The sequence below is a fragment of the Hyperolius riggenbachi genome, chromosome 3, assembly GCF_040937935.1.
Source record: "Hyperolius riggenbachi isolate aHypRig1 chromosome 3, aHypRig1.pri, whole genome shotgun sequence".
Classification (NCBI taxonomy): Eukaryota; Metazoa; Chordata; class Amphibia; order Anura; family Hyperoliidae; genus Hyperolius; species Hyperolius riggenbachi.
In genome coordinates this window covers 240669413-240693270 of record NC_090648.1, presented here as the reverse complement: position 1 = coordinate 240693270, position 23858 = coordinate 240669413, and the positions used below count along the sequence as shown (strand labels likewise).

The 23858-nt window shown below is 43.2% G+C and overlaps 1 protein-coding gene across 3 annotated transcripts in view; it reads left to right on the top strand.

The window, feature by feature from the left end:
* The window catches only part of CEP41 (centrosomal protein 41), a 68672-nt gene that overhangs the window by 3918 nt on the left and 40896 nt on the right, over positions 1–23858 (top strand). For 2 of the 3 annotated variants that reach the window (XM_068276035.1, XM_068276036.1), the window contains 3 exons: positions 10290–10353; positions 17000–17047; positions 22383–22444. In XM_068276035.1, the coding sequence (XP_068132136.1) occupies positions 10290–10353; positions 17000–17047; positions 22383–22444 (174 nt within the window). The remainder of the gene's footprint in view (positions 1–10289; positions 10354–16999; positions 17048–22382; positions 22445–23858) is intronic. The other variant, XM_068276037.1, reaches the window with a different exon arrangement.

Here is a 23858-nt window from a genome sequence, read left to right as displayed (position 1 = left end):
CTCTATCGAGCTACATTCCTCACCCGCCGTCCAGTCTGCTCCCACTCACCTCTCCACTCAACTGCGTCTCTGCCTCCAGGTCACTTCAGGCATGCCTCAGCCTCACAGTTATTTTTCGTCTTCCTCCCCTGTGCGTACAGCGTGAACACCGCTTGACTCTGACAGTTTCCGGGGGCGGGCGTCTCCTCCGAGCAGCAGGCATCTCTGGTCACAGGACGGATCTAATCTCTTTGCCGCTCGGACGAGGGCTAATTATACCACATGGGTGGCCAAATTTTGCCAGGGCGGCCGCAGATTTTACCCGGGCGGCGCGCCCTGCTAATATGCTCTGGGGAGAACACTGCTCAAGCGACTTTGTATCAGAGCATATGTATGTGTGAAATGTCTCTTGCACAGTATTTGTATACAATGTGAGCAACATCATTGTTGTTGTAGACTTGTTTCTTTTCACTAGTGAATTTAATCAATGTCACTTGTTTGTGTGTTTCGACATTAATCTAGTGTGTATATGGACCCTTATGCTGGGAACACACAATGCAACCTCGGTCCAATTGGCAGGAATCGGCTGATTATTTCAGGGCTGTGGAGTCGGTACAAAAATCCTCCGACTCCTCAGTTTAGGATTCCTCCGACTCCTCGACTCTTGTAATAGGTACAGACCGGAACAAAGAACATCTATCAGGTCCTAGGCACAGACCGGAACAAAGAACATCTATCAGGTCCTAGGCAATGTAACTGTGGGTGCATGTAAGAGTAATGTGCAGGTACTCTGCAGGGGAATGAGGAGATTCTTCCTCTATTACACATTCTTCATGTACAATCTGAACCAGGTTTATGGGTGATGGACAACACCTCTGTGTTCAATGTGCACAACATTCTCAGTGGATTCCCTGCAGCTCTGTGGGGCGATCATATGCAGAGTATAGTACTACTGTGTAACAAAGTAAACCTGAGGGATGAAATTAAAGTTTTATACATGCCTGGGCTTCCTCCAGCCCCCTTCAAGCCAATCAGTCTCTCGCTGTCCTCCTCCACCAACTGGATCTTCTGCTATGAGTCCAGGTACTTGAGCCAGTCTGGCGTAGTGCGCTTTCATATACTCCGCCGCCGGGAGTGTAGTACACCTGCACAGCACTATTGCGCAGGTGCAGAATGCTCCTGGCTGTAGGAGTGGCATGTGGCCGTACTGCGCTGACTGGCTGAATTACCGGGACTCACAGCAGAAGATCCAGGTGGCGGAGGAGGACAGCCAGGGACTGATCGGCCTGAAGGGGGCTGGAGGAAGCCCTAAGTATGTATAAAACTTTTTTCTTTTCATCCATCTCAGGTACCCTTTTAATTTGTAGTCACCAAACCAAATTTTAACAACATATCAAATTATTTGATTTCATCAGCAAAGGGAGTGCATACATTTGCATAAATCAGCATCAACGCAGATTTATTTCCATCTCCTTGACCATCTCTGTTAGTGACGCAGCTACACATCAGGCTTTATACTTACAGCATAGATGTTATTTAGTATATAAAAGATTCCTGTGTACACATCATATATACTGTACAGTCACAATCAGATATGTATATCTGACTTTAAAAATACGGGGACTGCTTTATTAAAGCAACACAAGTAACTAATTTTGATTGGTTTATTTCATTTTTGTGGACTAAGTACAGCTATGACTGTATATATAAATTATTTATGATGACTATTATCTGAGAAATATAACATTTTATCATATTTTCTATTTTAATTACAGTTTAAATTCATTAGGAGTCGAAGTCAATGCATTTTTCCCAACTCCAGGCACCCAAAATTGCTCTGACTCAGACTCCACTGCCCTGAATTATTTACAACCTGTTCAGTCTGTTTATAATTAACCACTTCCCTACCACATGGTTTTACCACTTCAAGACCAGAGCAATTTTCACATAATGCACCTCCCATTCATTCGCCAATATCTTTATGACTACTTAACACACTGAAACGATCTATATATTATTTTTTGCGGGACAAACTAGGCTTTCTTTGGGCAATACTTTTTGCTAAGAATTATTTTATAATATATGCATTTTACAGGTAAGAAGAGGAAAAATTGCAAAAAATTATCATTTCTTAGTTTTCAGCCATTGTAGTTTAAAAAAAAAAAAGTGCTATTGTAGGTAAAACAGTCAATTTTTTTTGCCCATTTGTCCCGTTTATTACAACACTTAAATTGCGTCCCTAGTACAATGTATGGCGATAATATTTTATTTGGAAACAAAGGTGTATTTTTTTTCAGTTTAGTGTTTTTTTTTAATACTATAAACATAATTATAGGCTTTTATTTACAAAAGCAACATTAATATATCGACACTTTAAAAAGTCCCTAAGGTAACTATTTATGTAGGGTTTTTTTTATGTTGTAATTTTTTTTTATTTTTTATTTACAAGTTTTATTTTGGTGACTATGGGTTAGGGGTGGAAGGGGTTTAACAATAGTAAATATTTAAATAAATGTCTAAATGTAAGAGTGTATTCTGGTATATTGGGGTGTATATGGATGTATTTTACGTTTTGGCCACAAGATGGCACTACACTTAGCTCACTGTCTGCTGTTTACAGCAGATAGGAACGAAACTGTTTGTAACAGTTTCCTTGGGGTTATGAATGAGAGATGCTCTCTCTCCCATTCATATCGGCACGGGGATCAGGGCTGAGAATGGATTATTCTCATGCCCTGAACACAGAAGAATGGGGATGCGGCGGAAACGGCGCTGGAATCGCGATTGGCGGCGGTGAGTAAACAGTGCGTATATATACGCCCCTGATCTGCTAGAGGTAAACACAGGGGCGTATATATACGTAGCAGAAATCTGGAACTGGTTAATAAAGGATCAATTTTGTGAAGTTACAATCGGTAAAGCGAGCAGTTTGGACATGTACACACAATACAACTTCCCTTCAGATTACTCATCGATCGGATGGGATATTACATTGTGTTCCCAGCCTAACAGTTTGTCTACCTTAAAGGGAACCTGAAGTGAGTAAAAATATTTAAAATAAACACATGACGTAGCTGCAAATGAAGATTACATACTAACCTCGCCATCAGTTCCTCTCAGAAGCTCACCATTTTCTTCTTACAGTGATCCATTCAAGTTCTGACAATATTTTGTCAGAACTGAAATATACCAGTTGCTGTCAGTTACTGTATTTCGCATCGTATAAGACGCTCCGGAATATAAGACGCACCTAGGTTTAGAGGGCAAAAACCAGGGAAAAAAATATAAACTAAACCTGGTGTGTCCATATTACAGGAGCGTCTTGTACATGACCTCCCCCATGTGTCCTGCTGTCTGACCCCCATGTGTCCTGCTGTCTGACCCCCATCTGGCTGCCCCCCCCCCCCCGGGTTGCCTCTACCCCCTCGTTCAGGTGTCCTCGGGTCCCCCCTGTTTGTCCTCGGGTCCCCCCTGTTTGTCCTCGGGTCCCTCCGTGTAGGCGGCTTCCTCTAGTGCCGGCTTGTAATGACACGTCATCGATGACACGTCATTACAAGCCGGCACTAGTGGAAGCCGTTCACAGAAGCTGGATGTCTTCAATCTCCGCGGGCAAGATGGAGGAGGTAAGCTGCTGCCGCTTCTCAATCGGGGGGCCCGAGGACACACAGGGGGAACAGGCGGGCGGGGGGAGACGGCCACAGCAGGACGCACAGGCAGGGAATCCCCAGCGGTGGATTGCGGTTCCCTGCCTTTGCCGTATAAGACGCAGGGACTTTTTCTCCCCATTTTTTGGGGAGAAAAAGTGCGTCTTATACGGCGAAAAGTACGGTATATATCAGCAGCTGTCAGTTACAACTGAATGTGCAAGGTAATGTCCATGTTTCCCTATGGCTCAAGTGGCGATATTACAGTTTAAGTGTGTTGACCAGCAAGCTGTTAGGTGGTAATGACCATTTTTAAAATGGAGGACCGAGAAATCCATTGATCAGTGGACAAATGGGACGCAAGAGAGGAGAGAGAGATTGAGTAGTAGACTACACAGGAGGTAAGTATGACCTGTGTATTGTTATTTTGGCTTTATTTTCAGTTCAGGTTCTCTTTAAAGTGATTACTACAAGAAGATTTATGCGTGCTCAACACCAAGCTTAACCCTTACAAGTCTGGCTGTGCAAATCTGGCTAAATTGGCTTATCATGAGGCATTGCTCATGCAAAAAATCCATTTGGGACATTGGGAAGCCTCCCCGTGGCGCTCCTGGATAGTGCTATGTAGCATGAACTGATTCCCGCAGGGCAACCGCTTTGCGGTATTAGTTTTTGACCCTGCAAAGTTTGGCATGCGAAAGCAAATGTATTTTTGCATGAGCAATGCCTCATGATAAGCCAATTTAGCCAGATTTGCACAGACAGACTTGTAAGGGTTAAGCTTGGTGTTGAGCACGCATAAATTTTCTTTTGGTTAGCATCTCTTTAAAGTGAACCTTAAAGAGACTCCGTAACAAAAATTGCATCCTGTTTTTTATCATCCTACTAGTTCCAAAAGCTATTCTAATGTGTCCTGGCTTACTGCAGCACGTTCTACTATCACCATCTCTGTAATAAATCAACTTATCTCTCTCTTGTCAGACTTGTCAGCCTGTGTCTGGAAGGCTGCCAAGTTCTTCAGTGTTGTGGTTCTGTGATGCATCTCCCCCCTTCAGGCCCCTCTCTGCACACTGCCTGTGTGTTATTTAGATTAGTGCAGCTTCTCTCTGGTCTATTATCTTTTACAAGCTGGATAAATCCTCCTCTGAGCTGGCTGGGCTTTCACATACTGAGGAATTATACAGGCAGAGCTGTCTGCAATCTGCAGGAAGAAACAGCCTGACACTTCAGTGGAAGATAGCTGCAGGGGGAAAGAAACACACAAATGATCTCTTGAGATTCAAAAGGAAGGGTGTATACAGCCTGCTTGTGTATGGATGTATTTTTCTATGTGTGGACATACTGTACATCAACCTACTTCCTGTTTTGGTGGCCATTTTGTTTGTTTATAAACAAACTTTTTAAAACTGTTTTTAACCACTTCACAACGGAGGGGTTTCACCCCTGAAGCACCAGCGCGATTTGTGCCTTGCAGCGCTGCTTCTATTGATTTTTTTCAGTGATATGATTGGTTATTGGGGACTGGGGTCCCCATAACCAATCATTGCACTGCAGAGCGGGGGTGCGTGCGCGTGTCGCGGGGGCGCGCGATCGCGCGCTGCACGTTTGTTTACATTTTATTGTTATCAATGGAGATTGCTTCTGTTTGAAGCAGTCTCCATTGTGTCCGCAATCGGCGCGTCTAATTGGATTTAGGAACGCTTGTTCCTAACATCCAATTAGTCACCTGCTGTGCTGGCTGGCTGGAGTGTGCGCGCGAGGTCCCCGCCCACTCCCAGCCAGTAAACAAACAAGTGCGCCTTTCTCCGTCCCTGGGGGTGAAGCGGTGCGCAGAGGGACGGAGAAATTTAGCACTGGGGGGGTGAAGTGGTTAACCACTTTTAATGCGGCGAGGAGCGGCGAAATTGTGACAGAGGGTAATAGGAGATGTCCCCTAACGCACTGGTATGTTTACTTTTGTGCGATTTTAACAATACAGATTCTCTTTAAGCCAGAAAAAAAAAGTTTTACTCACCTGGGGCTTCTACCAGCCCCCTGCAGCAGTCCTGTGCCCTCGTAGTCACTCACTAATCCTCTGGTCCACTGCTGCCAGCTAGCTTCGTTTTTGCCGACAGGCCCGTCAGGACTTGCCACGCATAGCTTTTTCCGCATTCCCGACTGTAATTAGCGCTATTGCGAGCCGCAAGAGGATTAGTGAGTGGCTGCGAGGGCACAGGACTGCTGCAGGGGGCTGGTAGAAGCCCCAGGTGAGTAAAACTCATTTTTTTTTTCTTTTCTGGCTTAAGTGTTTCTTTAAGGGCCCGTTTCCACTCTCGCGAATCCGCATGCGTTGTCCGCATGCGGATTCGCACAGCCAATACAAGTGGATGGGCCTGTTTCCACTTGTCAGTTTTGCTGTGCGTTTTTTCTGTGCAGGATTGTTCTGCACAGCAGAGCCCTCAATTCGCCTGCGTGTGGAATGCAGGCGAATCGCACACAATGTATTCAATAGGGAAATCGCATGCGTTTTCCCCATGCGTTTTTTGCCGCAAATTCGCATGCGAATTCGCATAGGTTTCAATGTAAATTCACACAGGCAGTGACATGGTTAAAATCGCAAATACCCTCACCTATGCGAATTCGCGGCAAAAAACGTATGCGGAATCGCACACCCGCATGTGATTTCGCCTGCGGTGATTCGCTGGCAATTCCGCAACGCAATAGTGGAAACGGGCCCTTAGGGCCCATTCTCACTAGAGCGATTAGAGGATGATTCCAGCTAATCCCCCAAAGCGGTATCGCTTTTTAAAGCGCTAGCGCAATAGAAATCTTATAGCAGTGAACTCACTGCTGCAATTGCCGCCGATCGCCGGTGTTTCGCGATTAATAGCAATCGCAAAACTTGTCACCTGCAGCATTTTGCCGCAATTCTCGAGCGATCGCGGCACAGTGCTTGCACAAGCACTCATCGCGATCGTTGGGAATCACCCGCACAAACCGGTAGTGCTAGGCTCTACCCTTTTGCTATTTTCTAGTGTGAATGGGCCCTAAAGATTATAAAGAGATTACCACAGATTGTGAACGCCTCTAGGTACAGATAAAGATACAACTGTATACTATGTAAAGTGTGGCAGTAAATGTCGACAATTTGTAAATGCATAACAGTAATATATCCATCTTCCAGCTGAGGTGACTGCTCTTTCTAATGCTGGGTACACACTGAGGCCTGGTGCACACCAAAACCCACAAGCAGATCCGCAAAATGCTAGCAGATTTTGAAATGCTTTTTCTGTAGCGTTTCAGCTAGCATTTTGCGGTTTTGTGTAGCGGTTTTGGTGTAGTAGATTTCATATATTGTTACAGTAAAGCTGTTACTGAACAGCTTCTGTAACAAAAACGCCGGCAAAACCGCTCTGAACAGGCGTTTTTCAGAGCGGTTTGCGTTTTTCTTATACATAACATTGAGGCAGAAACGCATCAGCAATCCAAAAAATGCCTCAACCCGGGAGTATGCGTCTCTGCAAAACGCCTCCCGCTCTGGTGTGCACCAGGCCATTGAAATACATTACCCAAGCGGATCCGCAGCCGCAAGCGGCTGCAGAAACGTTGAGAAAGCCGCTCGGTGTGCACCAGCCCTATGAGATTTTCTGGCCAATTTACTGTCAGATCGATTATTTCCAACATGTCCCATTTGCTTTCCGATTGATTTCCATTCACTTTAATAGGAAGTCTATTGGAAAATGCTCGGAAATTCGATCGGAAAGCAAATCAGACATGTTGAAAATAAACGATCTGTCAGTAAATCGGCCAGAAAATCTCAGTGTGTACCAGGGCTGTGGAGTCGGTCCAAAAATCCACCGACTCCGACTCCTCAGTTTAGGATTCCACCGACGCTGACTCCGACTCCTCTAATTTGCATATTACAATTTTGTTGATTAAAAGTATGTAACATGAAATTCGTCTCTTAACTGCCAACGCTTAGGAATTTTACAAGACAACTGAAGTGAGAAGGATATGTAGACAACTATATTTATTCCCTTTAGACTAAAACTAGTCCTTGGTAAGAGTACTTGTAAAAGGTACAAACCGGAACAAAGAACATCTATCAGGCCCTAGGCAATGTAAGTGTGGGTACATGTAAGAATGATGTGCAGGTACTCTGCAGGGGAATGAGGAGATTCTTCCTCTATTACACATTCTTCATGCACAATCTGTACATGGATCAGGCCCTAGGCAATGTAAGTGTGGGTACATGTAAGAGTGGTGTGCAGGTACTCTGCAGGGGAATGAGGAGATTGTAAACAGACAACACCTCTGTGTTCAATGTGCACAACATTCTCAGTGGATTCCCTGCAGCTCTGTGGGGAGTGCATATGTAGAGTATAGTACTACTGTGTAACAAAGTAAACCTGAGACAGATGAAATTAAAGTTTTATACATACCTGGGGCTTCCTCCAGCCGCCTTCAGGATAATCAGTCCCTCGTTGTCCTCCTCCACCACCTGGATCTTCTGCTATGAGTCCAGGTACTTGAGCCAGTCAGGCGTAGTGCGCATGCACACACTCCGCCGCCAGGAGCATACTACACCTGTGCAGCATTATTGCGCAGGTGCAGAATGTTCCTGGCTGTGGGAGCGGCATGTGGCCGGACAGCGCTGACTGGCTGAATTACCAGGACTCATAGCAGAAGATCCGGGTGGTGGAAGACAGTGAGGGACTTATTAGCCTGAAGAAGGCTGGAGGAAGCCCCAGGTATGTATAAAACTTTACTTTTCATCCGTCTCAGTTTCCCTTTAATTTGTAGTCACCAAACCAAATTTTAATAACATATCAAATTATTTGATTTCATCAGCAAAGGGAGTGCATACATTTGCATAAATCAGCATCAATGCAGAATTATTTCCATCTCATTGACCATCTCTATTAGTGACATGGCTACACATCAGGCTTTATACTTACAGCATAGATGTTATTTAGTATATATGAGATTCCGGTGTACACATCATATATACAGTCACAATCAGATATGTATATCTGACCTTAAAAATACGGGGATTGCTTTATTGAAGCAGCACAAGTAACTAATTTTGATTGGTTTATTTCATTTTTGTGGACTGAGCACAGCTATTACTGTATATATAGTGTATATATACATTATTTTTAATGACTTTTATCTGAGAAATAGAACATTTTATCATATTTTCTATTTTAATTACAGTTACAAATTCATTAGGAGTCGGAGTCGGTGCATTTTTTCCCGACTCCGACTCCAGGCACCAAAAATTGCCCGACTCCACGACTCCGACTCCACGACTCCGACTCCGACTCCACAGCCCTGGTGTGTACCCAGCATTAGGCAAAGGTCATACTTGTCTTTCAGTTTTCTGCATGCGTTTTTCTGAGTAAGTTTTCTGACAGTGCTACATCGATGTCGGTGTGAACTGGCCCATTGATTAGCATTACTTTTCAGCTTTTTTTTAATGCAGAAAACGCATTGAAAAACAGACAAGTGTTGACCCCTGCCTAACTGTTTGTATTTATTTTTGGTACAAAGTAATACTTATATGGTGCAAAACCAGAGTTGAAATTGGTCTTAGGGCTCGTTCACACTAGGGGCATTTTTGAGATTTTATTAAGCGCTGCCGATTTTCAAAATCGCCCTGAAAGCGTTTGTGCAATGATTGTCTATGGCAAAGTTCACATCTGAGCGGTTCGTTTCTGATCCGCTCAGATAAGCGGTGCATGGGCCATTTTTGAGGCGATTCTGACTCCATGGAAGGTATAGGAAAAACGCAAAACGCTCACAAAATCTCTTTGTGCAGCGATTTTGTGACCGTTTGTAGGAATAAGTACATTGTATTCTTTTCCGGGACAAAGAGTTCACTTCCTGACTTGCGTCAGGAAGTGTTTAAAAAAACGCTCGGGAAAAGCGCTTTTAGCAAAACTGCATTGCTCACCCAAGCGCCGCGAGAGGGGAAAAAAGCCCAATGCGGACGGACACGCGAGTGGAACGCAATGGGAACGAGGCCTAAGGCCCCATTCACACTTAAAAGCGGAAGTGATATTTCCGCGATTTCCAGCGGAAAAATCACTCAATTGCGTTTAGAGCTTCTATAGCACTGAACCGTGATCGCCGGGAAATCGCCTGAAAATGGTGCAGGTAACGTATTTGCGTTTCGCAATTTGCGGCGATCAGCGCAAATCACCCAAGTAAGAACGGACCCATAGGGTTTTATTACACTAGCGCTGTCAAAAGCGCGGGCGGTTTGCCGAAATTGCCGGAAAAACACTCAAGTGTGAATGCCTTAGGCCCCACTACACGCAGATTGGATGTAGAAAACTGACTCATGAATGCCTATGGGAAATCTGCATCAGAAAATTGCGTTTAGTGGAAACAGGCCCATAGGCATTCATGGGAGTCTGTGAATATTTCCAGAATTACAAATCCTTTTGAGAGGTGGTGTTCACTAAAGTTCATTTACGATTATACTGTTTTGTTTTTGTTTTTTTGTTTGTTTGTTTGTTTTTTTACATCTGTTTTACCCAGGTTTGAACAAAAAATATCCTGTACCAATTGAAAATGGGCACTTCGTCCCGTTTGTGTCCTGCATTTCTATTATCGGTGGTTTGCAATCAATTAAACTTGTATGCTGCTTTTTGTAATTCAGCATAAACAATATTGTTTCAGATTCTAAAGAAAAGAATTCCTCAGAATCCAAAGTACCAACATGTCAAGACAAGGCTTGATACAGGTCAGTGTTCTATGTCACGTGCATGGAAAGTATCCCTTGTGAAATGTTTAGGGCCCGTTTCCACTGAGAGCAAGTTTGCATTGTGAATATATATATATATATATATATATATATATATATATATATATATATATATATATATATATATATATATATATATATATATACATACGTTTTGTAAAGAATAATACCTTTTAATGGCTAACAGAGTTAAATGATGCAAGCTTTCTGGGATCTAGTCCCCTTCTTAGTTAGCCATTAAAAGGTATTATTTTTTACACAACATTTTTGTTTGGCTAACACGATATAGAAACTTTTTTGCTACTATCATCATTGTGAACATTGGCATTAGTACTGGGATCTCCCCCCCCCCCCCCCCCCCCCCCTTCCTCCCAGGAAAAAAAAAAAAAAAAAAGACATCTTGCTGCAGATTTTCAGACCATACATCCGTTTTTTATGTAATGAATGAAAAGGAACCCACTAGAGCAACTGCAATTAGGTAAAATTTGCAGTCACAGGTCATGCAGTGTTTTGGTAGGGTTTGCGCTCCATTGTAAAGCTTAGGGGGTAGCAAAATTGCTCCTTAGTCACTGTACAAAGCGACATTCTGTATGATTTCTTTGTGACTTACCAATCAGATTGCTAATTGCAGTTGCTCTCAAACTGCAAGCACAGACTGAATCTGAGAAGATAGTAGCTTATAGCAATGCCAGTCTATGCTGCAGAAATTTTGCCAGTGTCTGGCCTGCTGACCAGGTGGTTTTAGAAGTTATATGGCATCCGCTAATAGAGTAACTTATACACAACCAAAAACTAGCTCTGCAACTGCATAGTTCTTGGAAAACAATTTGTGCCTGAGGAGGTTAAAGGTCCTCCTGTGTTTCTCTGACTCCCTCTTCCTCTGTAACTATACATTATCCCTTGAGTTCTGTTTCTCTCCTCAAACTGTTGTCCTTGTGTTGTTTCAACAAACCTACAAACTTTTTAAGCTTTTCTGAGATGTTTGTATTCCCTCTTTGGTGACTTTGTGTTGTAGCCACAGTGTCACCCTAGGTGTATATTGTTTTCACAAAACTCAGCTTGTGGTCCAGTGGATGGTGGAAGTCAAAAAGAGATGCTGGTCTGTGTAATTAATTTTATATGTAGACTTCTATGTCCAAGTATTCTTCACTCTTTGCTGTCCAACTTCACAGGCATGGAGGGACATTTTTTTCTTCCAGACCACAAGGTGGAGGGCCCATCCTCCCTTCCCTCAAGAAAAAAAAATTAATCTAGCAGCAGTTTGGCCTAGTGCACACCAGAGCGGTTCTGCTGCGGTTTGCGATCCGCTTGCGGGTGCGGATCCGCTAGGGTAATGTATTTCAATGGGCTGGTGCACACCAGAGCGGGAGGCGTTTTGCAGAAACGCATACTCCCGGACTGCTGCAGATTTTGGATTGCGGATGCGTTACTGCCTCAATGTTAAGTATAGGAAAAACGCAAACCGCTCTGAAAAACGGCACTTCAGAGCGGTTTGCCAGGTGTTTTTTGTTACAGTAGCTGTTCAGTGACAGCTTTACTGTAACAATACATGAAATCTACTACACCAAAAAACGCTTCACAAAACCGCAAAATACTAGCTGAAACGCTACAGAAAAAAGAAAAAGCGTTTCAAAATCTGCTAGCATTTTGCGGATCTGCTAGCGTTTTTTGGTGTGCACCAGGCCTTTCTCCACAAAATGCAATTAGAGTGATAGCAGATTCTCCACAAAATGCAATTAGATTGGCAGCAGATTCTCACAAAATGCCATGTGGTGAGCTTCAAGTCCTTAGGGCACCACCGAGGCAAATAGACCTTTGCCTGAGGCATGGTGGGTTCAGAGGATCAGCACTGACCTGCTGCTTGATGTGGGGCCAGGGGATCATTCAATGCCAGCGGTGGAGCCTCCCCGTCAGTAGCATGGCAGCGGTGTAGGGTGGATCCAGCAACAGCAGAGGTGGAAGTAAGCGTCTGGTGACCACGTTGGTGGCAGCCGCGGCATCTGCAGTGGATCACGCAGGCTCACAGCCCCGACCACGTGGACGGCTGCCGCACAGCTGAGAATCCGCTTGATTAGCTGCATCCGCATGTTGGAGATGCCACCCCAGCGTCCACAGCTCGATGTCTCCTGGGTGGTTTCCATCAAGCAGGAAGTGCATTGGAGGAGAGCAGAAGAGTGACAGCCAAAAGGAAAGCAGAGAAGAGCCGGAGCCCTGAGTGCTGTGGCCACCCCTATGGCACCATCTGTGAGCCAAGATTGCTCCGCTCTGCCTTTCGGGACCTCGGGGAAGAGCCAGCAGCTGGCATGCCGCCAGTTGGACACCGCTGATTTATAGCATAGAGTTCAAGAAGGCCGATTTTGTTTTCTGTGTCTTCCCTTGTGAATTTGATGATCCTTTTTATGTATTGTGTCTTTATGTTTGGTGAAAGGTTGCATTTAAAGGGGAATTGAAGTAAGAGGTATACGGAGGGTGCCCTACTTATTTCCTTTTAATCAATACCAGTTGCCTGGCTGCCCTGCTGGTCTATTTCTCTGCAGTAGTATCTGCATAACAACAGAAATAAGCATGCAGCTAGTCTTGTCAGATCTGACTTTAAAGAGAAACTCCAACCAAGAATTGAACTTTATCCCAATCAGTAGCTGATACCCCCTTTTACATGAGAAATAGAATGATTTTCACAAACAGACCATCAGGGAGCGCTGTGTGACTAATTTTGTGCTGAAACCCCTCCCACAAGAGGCTCTGAATACCGCGGTACTCTGGGCAAACTGCCACAATGTAACAATGTTCACAGACAGGAAATGGCTGTTTAAAGCTGTCTGTAACAGCCAGAACAGCTAGAAACAGCTACATAACCTGCCCACAGTAACAATGTCACCATGTAATACATGTCAGAATGTGAATCTGGGAGAGGAAAGATTTTACAATGAGCAAACACTGACTAAATCATTTATACATAATTATTGTAAAAATCAAGCACTTTTTTTTTTTACTACATTATTTTCACTGGAGTTCCTCTTTAAAGTCTGAAACACCTGATCTGCTGCATGCTTGTTCAGGGGCTATGGCTAATAGTATTAGAGGCAGAGGATCAGCAGGGCTGCCAGGCAACTGGTATTGCTTTAAAGGAAATAAACATGGCAGCCTCCATATACCTCTCTTCAGTTCCCCTTTAAAGGGAACAACTGAAATCTGGTATGAGGACAGCACATGGGTCGAAATCAAAACATGTTAAAGGGGGAACTGAAGTGAGAGGTATATGGAGGCTGCCATGTTTATTTCCTTTTAAGCAATACCAGTTGCCTGGCAGCCCTGCTGATCCTCTGCCTCTAATACTATTAGCCATAGCCCCTGAACAAGCATGCAGCAGATCAGGTGTTTCAGACTTTAAAGTCAGATCTGACAAGATTAGCTGCATGCTTGTTTCTGTTGTTATTCAGATACTACTGCAAAGAAATAGACCAGCAGAGCTGCCAGGCAACTGGTATTAATTAAAAGGAAATTACTATGGCAGCCTTCATATACCTCTTATTTCAGTTCCCCTTTAATGTGTTCAGAGCTCTCCTTTCCATATGCATGTTTGCTACAATGGGTGGCAATAGTGATCTCATGGCTTGTTCATGTTATAGGAAAGTAATGATCTTCAGGCAAAGACCTGATGAGGAACATACTTGGTCTGGATGCATTTGGCTGCTTGATGTATTTTTCAGTTCATGCAATTTTGAATGGTCTCAGTTGCCCCGGTAGTGGGTACACATGTGAACAGGGATGTGGCATGATGGGATACCACTTCTTTTGCTTGTTGAGTGTGGAAATTATCTTCAGTTAGCTCATCTAATGCTGGGAATACACGGGTACATTTTATTCCCGCATAATCGAGTTGCTGATGGCGGCCGATGATAAAATCCGACATGCTTAATCACCTGCCGGATCGATTTCCTGCTCGATACCGTGGGCAGGACAATAGAAGAAAACGAGCAGGAGATAACAAGCGCCCGCGGGGACAAGCAGGAATCGATCTAGGCTCCCGCTGGGACGCGCCGTAATCAAGCCAGCGGCTAGACAATGTGGGAATAAACGTACCGTGTATTCCCAGCATTAGTCAGGCGTTCTGGTGTCTGAAGGATATACTACCTACAGTTCTTATATAAATGCCAAGGTATTCCTTCAGCTAATTTGATGTGATGAATCCACTTGGTTAGCGGTGAAAATTTTATAGGACACAAAAATGTCCAGTTTAATCCACCAAAAGTACAGTGGTGGACAGAATACCTGCTTATGATTTGCCAGATGCTACTTATCCTGTCACCTCGACATGGAGCTTTTGTGGGTGAGTCAGTAAACCTGGTTCAGATCATGCATGACGAATGTGTAATAGAGGAAGAATCCCCTCATTCTCCTGTAGAGTACCTGCACATCACCCTTAGGCCTTGTTCACATTAGGCAACGTGTATGGCCGTGCGTTCAGGATGCAAGTGCACCTGTCTCACGCCATCTGTGTTCCCGTGCGTTGTGCTGCTGATCCCATTCAGTACAGTGAATGAAATCAGTGATGCGCTTTGGCAAAAATGTGTACAGCAATAGTCTGACAGTCAGAAGTGCTCTCTATGCACCTCTGATGTTCTTGCTGATCGCATACTATATATAGTGTGAATGAGGCCTGAAGGTGCCCATACATGATTCAATCTTTAAAATATATATCTATCTCTATCGTAATTAACCTGATTTTTCCAACACATCCGAACAAATTTTTATCGGGAGGAAAAAAAAAAAAAAAAAAGACATTAAAAAGAATCGGTACTTATCCGTTAGCCGGGCGCATCCGGCAGGTGGCGCTAATTAATATTCCCCCTCCAGGCCGCCATGGATAGTAGGGAAAGATGTAACTCTGGTGGAGTTTTGTCGCCACCTGCCGGATGCGCCCGGCTAACGGATAAGTACCAAAGAATCTATTTGATTGATTTTCCTGTTTGTAAAAACAAAACAATTTGATTGCATTTTTTTCCCAGAATTGCTCCGACTCCACAGCCCTGCCATAGCCCATCCAGGGTTCCAGTGCCTAATTCAAGTGATCGGCCATGCACCCACCTTATCCAAATAAAAAGCTATGTTCTTAATTTTTTTTTTTCTTCACCTTCTGAACTGCATGCAAGAAGTGGGCTTTTCAATAATACTCTGCACCTGAGAACCATTGCAGTGGAACAATAATTGTCTGAACTGGATGAAGTGTCATCAGTATATTCACTAATTGTCTTTTTTTGTTAACTATAAATATATTGTGTGCAGGTGTTTTGTAGTGCACCATTTCCTTGTCTCCACTGGTATATTTACAAATATGCAAACCCATGCAGAAAATCAGCTGAATGCAGAAGGTGTCCTGCACTGCACAGTAAAGTTACTGCATTTGGCATTGACTGAATTCACTGCTGATGTATTGAAAGCTGCTGACTACTGTTGCTAGTGTGTTCCAACAAACAGGCCATTAAACAGACTATGCTTGATTGGTGAATAAAGATGTAGCAAGCACTTCTCTACAATTATCTTGGGTCGTGTTACAGCGCTGTTTTTATCTGCGCTTCTCTGGAGGAATGAAAACCTTTAGTTGCAGTGTTTTGCTTCACAAATTAAGTACTGTACTCTTAATAATTAATCTTAAAGCTCATCTCCTGGCACAGATTAAAACCTAAAATCTGAGATCATTATCAAATTTTAAAAAAAACACACAAAAACATGTACGTTGTGTAAAAAACAAAACAAAAACAAAAAATCATATTAAACCAGCAGAGCTGAAAGGGTTAACGGCAAGCTGTTCAGGCAGAAATTCTGCCACTGCTTTCTTTATGTGGATTCAAGTCCACAGGGCACAGGATGTGGCTTTTAAAGCAAAACAAATTCCAAAACCTAGCAAGGCAAGTTTTTATAGCAATTTGGGTAAGTGGATATAAACCATGTATAGAAACAAAGTGCTGGACATATTACAATATTACAGCTGTGTTTGTACAGTACATGCAGTGGAGTTTGCTTTCTCTGGGCTCAGTTGCAGGGCGAATCACTCAAATATCACTATGCAATACACTTACTAGAAGAAACTATAGATGCCAGACTATATTTCCCAAAATCCCATTTTTACTGTATAAATCAAGTGTGTAGATGGAGTTTACAGTAAACGGGTCATTTAAGTCCTCATCTCTGCTAAATAAGAGGCTGTTATGGCCTTTGGCCGGCAATGGTAGCAGTTCTATCTGGTAGAGATAGACACAACTCCATGGTGCAAGGGGGCGGGGCTATGTGCCAGAGGTCTACGGGCCCAAAGCTCTGGGAGAGATTTGGATGAAAAATGCCCAGTAGGTAATTGTATTGAATTTTTTTTACAACAAGAGGATCCGTACAATGTCCAATAGTCACTAGATTTCCGCTTAAATGCCAAAAATCACATAAGTTGCTATTGATTTTGGAAAAAAAAGTTGTTTTAGAGGGTAACCTTAATTGCATTTCATTTAACAGGTGCCCCCTGCTATGTGTGTATGGGTGTGTTTTTGTCATGTCAGAGGTGTATAATGTGACACTTGGTAATTTATTACTGAAAAAAAAAAAAAAAAAAATCAATAGTTATGTCTTTCATCAGGTAACAGCATGACCAAGTACATGGAACGAATAGAAGAAATTAAGAGAAGTAAGCCATGTTTTGTTCTATCGCTTCTTTAGTATCTTTACAGTGTTTCATTGCTTTCATAAAATCCCAGCTGTAATTGTGTCTTTATGTATAACTGCTGTGTGGCTGGAGACTGCACAAGTCCATTCAAGAGGAAATGAGGAGGGAGGATGCCATGTCTCTCAGCCACATGGCCCTGAGATCTGCGCACAAAGTATAGTACTACTAGCCAAATGTATATTTCTTCCTGATCACACCCACCTCCTTCCTCTGCTCCCTTCTGCAGAGCTTGCTTACTGTTTGCAGGATCAGACTGGCTGCTCCTCCTATCATCTCCTCCCTAATTACCTCCTGTGGTTGTCCCTTGAGGGATTGATTCTGGTCCCTGATAGGCGACACTCCTGGTAGGTTGTGTGCAAGGCTTAACTCTTCCCTGCTCGATCTAGAGATTGGAGATCTGCTATAGTTTAGTACAGGAAAACATTGTATAGAAGGGCTAGTACAGTTAATGAGTTCAGCACTAGCTTGCAATTCTCAGTGCTTCTGCTTGACTTTTTTGTAGTTTAAAGGAATACTGTAGGGGGGGGGGGGGGTAGAGGGAAAAAGAGTTGAAGTTACCTGGGGCTTCTAATGGTCCCCCGCAGACGACCTGTGCCTACGCAGCCACTCACCGATGCTCCTGTCCCTGCCTCCGGTTCACTTCTGGAATTTGACTTTAAAGTTGAAAAACCACTGCGCCTGTGTGGCCGTGCCCTCGCTCCAGCTGACGTCACCAGGAGTGTATTGCGCAGGCCCAGGACACTCCGCGCCTGCATGATACGCTCCTGGTGACATCAGTGGGAGCGAGGACACTGCCACTGGCGCAGTGGTTTTCCGACTTTAAAGTCAAATTCCAGAAGTGAACCGGAGGCGGGGCTGGAGCATTGGTGAGTGGCTGCGCAGGCACAGGTCGTCTGCGGGAGACCATTAGAAGCCCCAGGTAATTTTTTGTATTTTATTTTTCTTCCCCCTACCTACAGTAGTCCTTTAAGGTAGAGATGGTCAATGAGATGTGAATTACATCTAGCATGCAAATTGAATAAGGCTTGGAATTGGACCAATAATAATCGCAAAAAGTACATACAAGTGATTGGCTCAATTCCGAACTGCACACCATTTACAGTACATTGACATGCATGCTGGAATTATTACCATCTCATTGACCAGTGTTTTGTGCAGCTTTCTTTCCTTGGCTGTTCACTGTCTCCCTCTTCAGAGTTTGAAAAAACACATATATCCAGGCACATCGCCTCTAGTTAGGACATTAAATAAGTTATTAAGGAAAGGGAGGTGCTGAAGGGGGTGTGGCCAGAAAAAATCTATTAACTACTTCACCTCCCTTGCTACGCTTATCTACTCCCCACAAAACTTTATCTGAAGCTCAGGGAAGTAGGTAGGCGTACTTGTGGTAAACAGTGTGCTGTATGTCCAATAAGCTATCTGATTATGTATATAGGGTATCATTTTAACCGTGACAAGTGAGAGAATAGATTTTGTGGTGTTTGACAACTGAGGGCTAAAGGCCCATACACACGTCGGATTTCCGCGAACGACTGGTCGTTTGCACGCCCCGTCGTTCGCCCGCTAAATCGGGCGTGTGTACAGACTGTCGTTCGCTTGACAAGGGTGAGTTTGAGCGATCCGCCCGGCGGATCGCTCAAACTCACCCTTATCAAGCGAACGACAGTCTGTACACACGCCCGATTTAGCGGGCGAACGACGGGGCGTGCAAACGACCCGTCCGCGGAAATCCGACGTGTGTATGGGCCTATAGTCATGTGATTTTATTTTTTTTACCGGAAAACTGAATGAAAAGCAATAAAACTGTTATTTTCATGTATTCTATACCCCTAAATAAATACTTGTAAAAAAACAAAACAAAACAAAAGTGACAGCATTGAAAAGAGAATACATAGTTACCCTAGAGATTTAGCTTTTAAAATATGTATGCCATGAGAGTGTATTACTGTTAATCATGAAGATAACGGCTTTTAATTACTGATAGAGTACAATGAGAAAACAAAAAACACAAACCAGAAACTAATATATTATTGCCATACATTGTACTAGGAAGATTATTTAAATGTTGAGATAACCAGGACAAATTAGCAAATACAATGTGTGGGTTTTACCTATGGTAACATTGTTTATTTGAAAACTATAGTGGATGGAAATGGAGAAATAGTGTATTTTTTCTTTTTTTTTTTCCTCATTTTTCCCTTTAAAATGCACAGATAATAACATAATTACTAAAAGCAAATCTCACCCTCACAAAGCATAATTTGTGGCAAAAAAACAAGATATAGATCATTTACATCTGCTGAGTAGCAATAAAGTTATTGGTGAATGAATGGGAGGAGCACTGAAATGTGAACATTGCTCTGGTTTTTAAGCAAAAAACCCTGTGGTGCTGAAGTGGTTAACCCTTTGCACTCTCGCATGCAAATGTTCAAACAAATGCATTCACAGATTCACTCATCCAGGCACCACTGTTATCCCTACAGCTAAGTTAAAAGCCAGGGTCTTAGTTCACAGAAGCATGCATTCTTATGCTTAGTCACCTATACTGCGGAGAAGTACCAGGTGTCCTAACTCTTGCATCAAACCTATCTAGGGATTAGGAGCACACATCCTGACGTCCTGTCCTGGGACAGATGCATCTTACCAATCGCTCTTCAGAGTTTGACTGGTGTGCCTCCACTTCAGGAAGTCGTCTCTCATTCACTAATGCTTTATGTTGCATACACCACTTTATGTTAGTCTTTGGGAGTTGGGATCACAGAAACTACATAAACCAGACAATTTCAGCACATCGCTGCGTGTCTGATTTGAGCACCACACAAATCGATAAACAAAATTCAGACACTGGCAATAGCCGGTGCCCGTATTACACATCCCTCCTGAGTTACTATAACTTGGAGGCTGAATACTAATCGGTGTGGGCCCAGAGTTCAGGAGCAGGGTGAGCGGTTTTACAGCTTCACCCTGCACCGAGATGGCCCACGCTGCTGTCTCCGGAGGTGAGTGTTTGTATGACATACTGTATGTTAGGTAATTGAATACAAATTGATCACAGGCTGAATTTAAGACAGCATTCCCATGTTTGCAACTGTATGTTTTCCCAGCTGGCAGTTTACCCAGGCCTGATATACAGTATGTGGTTCATGGACTGTGTGATTCTCAGCGGGTTGGACAGCATGACTCTTACATATAGAGTATAAGTAAATACAGTATGTATAGGGTTTTCGCCTTTTCTTAGACATATTTATGCTCCTATATACATATACAGTATGTACATATGCTTGGCTTTAACGTGCTTGGCTTGGTCAGTAGAAATAGTTACATAGGATATTTCCTGAACATGCATGTCATCTATCTGCATCCTGTTGAATGATTTCCTCCTTCAGTTTATAAAGCATATTTATATGTCATTCTATAACTGGAAGTCAGGTTTCATACACAATATGATTTTCCTGCAAATTATTCTGTTATATATCTGCATTCTCCCCGACTGTCCTGATATTTGCAGCATCACAATCCCTGTTTTGTTAAAGTGAATTCCCTGGGTGCACATCAGGTTTCTTATTTTTCGGCTCTTGCTCAATAAAAGCTAGAGCACACACAGATCTTTGTGTCTGCCCATGTGATGTAGAATATGGAGCTTCTTGGATTGGTAGAATGGGTACTATTGTGCCACTTGGTAAGGGTACCCCCTATCCATGTGAAATCAAACCCCTAGGTACAGTAATTCTGTCTTATGAGAACAACAGAGAGAATATGATGGCAGAAAGTATACAAATCTGATAAAAGGCAGCACAATAGCTCTAACTGTCCTCTGCCCATGCATAATGAGTGAATGTGGAACACGGTTTGGGCCATTCTTTCCAGTTTCGCAGTCCTGTAAGGTTGGTTCTATGTACGGACCAAATTCTGCTCATCTTTAAATACCCAGTTCTTTCATCCGCAATGTCTCAAAGCTCTGACGAGGCTTCCTGCCAGACAGAACCAGGTAATTTGACGGCTCAGAACTTTGTGTGTTCAGTACAGTACTTCTTTTACACTACTATGTTATTGGAAGACATTGGTGAGATTAGTGCATGTATGGCTTATTTGTGCTGTGCTGATTGAATTGGGGCAAGCCTAATTATTACTAGTGTTTTACATTTTAAACCTATGTCTTTAGTTGCTATCTTTAATGATTTATGGCTTTAAAACTACCTTATGTTGTAGAATGTGGAGATGCTCAAAATGCCAGTTATGGCGGTGCAGACCCCTTTTACATTTTGGGGTATTCTGTTTAAAATTTCAGTACTGTAGTTGTACAGCATGTAACCTACAAAACGGTGCTTGTCTGGATGGTGATATACAGTATGAGTAGACTTTGGATTCAAAAACTGGTAGACTTATTTTGAGATGTGCCTTTATCTGAATCGTACTGATTTTCAGTTGGCAAAAACTCTAGGTGATACCCGCTTTATATGATGATGATGATGATGATGATGATGATGATTCATCGGTTTTCTTTCCCTTTTTTTTTTTTTTAATACCTGTATTACTGCTTAAGCTGGACATACACGGATCAATTTTTACTGACAGATTCAATCACTGATCAAATCTGCCGATTATCTATGACACAAAATGCCACATTTATTGTAACTTTTATCAGGATTTTGATCAAGTTCTGCACCAAAAATTGATCAGCCCATAGTATTGTACTATAGAGAACAACACTGCGGTTCAATAGATTTCAGGATTAAATCTATTGAAAATCTGTGTATAGGGGATTCAATCCCTCTGATCAGATTCAGGTTAGAGAGATTGACCTGTTTACCAAATGTTTAGATTTTGGGTGGCAATCTAAACATGTATGGCCACCTCCTTTTTATTACCGCATGTATAGAATGTATAGAACTGCCTCTAGGTATTCCGAAGTTTGTAATTTAGTCCAGTATTGATTATGATTATCCGACAACAGAAGCCATTCCTGAAAGCTAACCTTATTTTATTTGTACTAAAAGGAAAAATGTATTGCATATTTAAGCTTGGTGATGCTATTTAGTACAGTAGCAAGGCTACAGTTATCTTTTTAAAACCAGTTGTGCTGATACTCTAGGATAGGCGTGCCTAAGTATTTTACATATCTTTAAAGCATGTTTTGAGAACTCATGGTGATTTTTCACAACTACTTTGGTGTAATGACTAAATAGCCTATGATATGTTATGCCTGTGCAGTTATTTACAACTTGATATGGGGCTATTAGTTACTTTTGATGAAAATTATTTAGTAATGTAAACCTTTTTTTGCCATTTTTTAAAGATTACAGATACAAAAAGGATGAACTTTTCAAGAGGATAAAGGTCGCTACCTTCGCCCAGCTGGTGTGTATCTGCAGTTGTATGTGCATGTCTGTGCTTTATAGTCAACACCAGGGAACTACCTATTCCTGTTCTTCCATGGCAATGCATGCATTTTTATTATCTTCTCTTAAGCTCCTACACTGGCAGATGGTTAGCAGAATTGACTAGTGAATCTAATCACAGAGGGATCTATTGGAAATCTGTTAGCTGCCTCCACCTGCTGCCCTCCCCCTTCGCTGTTGGTGTGGTGGCAGTCTGCTGGCGCACCTCCTCCCATGTCAGCGTCTTCATGGTTGCAGCGGATGACTTGAGGAGGACACAGGACGAGGTGCACCAGTGGACAGGTGAGCCTGCAAGACTTGCCATGGGCTGGGTGTTTATATTTCACATGGGCAGAGACAGGCTGGGGGTCCCTTGGTCATCAGGGAATCAAATGCCATGCGCCTGCCCAGGCGTTCATCTGCTTGCCCACCAACAAACAGTCTTTCTCTGGCCCCCGTAGAGGATGCTGTTTTCCGCTGCTTAGCAATGGCAGACAGCCGAGTTATGCCTCCGGAGCGCATGCATGCACTGGTTGCAATGTTCAGCAGTACAGCTGTAGCGAGGGTAGTTGTCTCTCACTCCTCATACATCCCTGCTGTGTGACTTTAGCACAGCGGTGAGGGGGAAGCACAAATTTGAAAATGTATAATACTGGAAATATTACAAATACTGGCGATCCCCTGCCACAGATGGCACCTTCTACTTCTCGACACTGCCACCTGTTCTATGAGTAATAGAGGCATAATTTAAAAAAATAACACTTTTTTTTTTTTTTTTTTATTATTTTATCCCTATACTCTTCCACCTATGACAGGTGTTGTGGCAAAACAAAAGCTTTGATAGTTGTCAGTTAAAGGACAGGTGTCAGGTAAAATAAACGGGATCTATTTACCCGGGGCTTCCTCCAGCCTCTGGCTGCCGCTATGTCCCTCGCTGCTGCTTTGGTGTCCTGGGATCCCCTCAGTTTCAGATGCTGGCCTCACCAGATTGGCATCTACTGCGCGCCTGCACGAGCGCGTGGCCGCAGCGCTTTTTGCAGAGTTCTGCGCACAAGAACTGCACCTGCGCAGAACGCTCCAGACCACATGAGCGCGATTGCGAGTGGCGCGCAGTAGATGCGGAAATGGGGAGGTCAGCATCTGAAACGGAGGATCTCGGGACACGGGAGCTGCGGCTATGGACTTATCAGCTGCCAGGGGCTGGAAGAAGCCTCGGGGAAAGTAGATCCCGGTTTTTATTTTTCTTTGCAATTGTTCTTTTAAAGATTCCTTTCCTTTTTTTTTTTTTTTTCCCTCCCTCCACACAGAAAGCTTAGTGCTGTTTTTTCAGGGATCATAGGTACTTGGTTTAAACCGGGTTTAAACAGAAAGCATTCCACATTGACAGTTTTTTT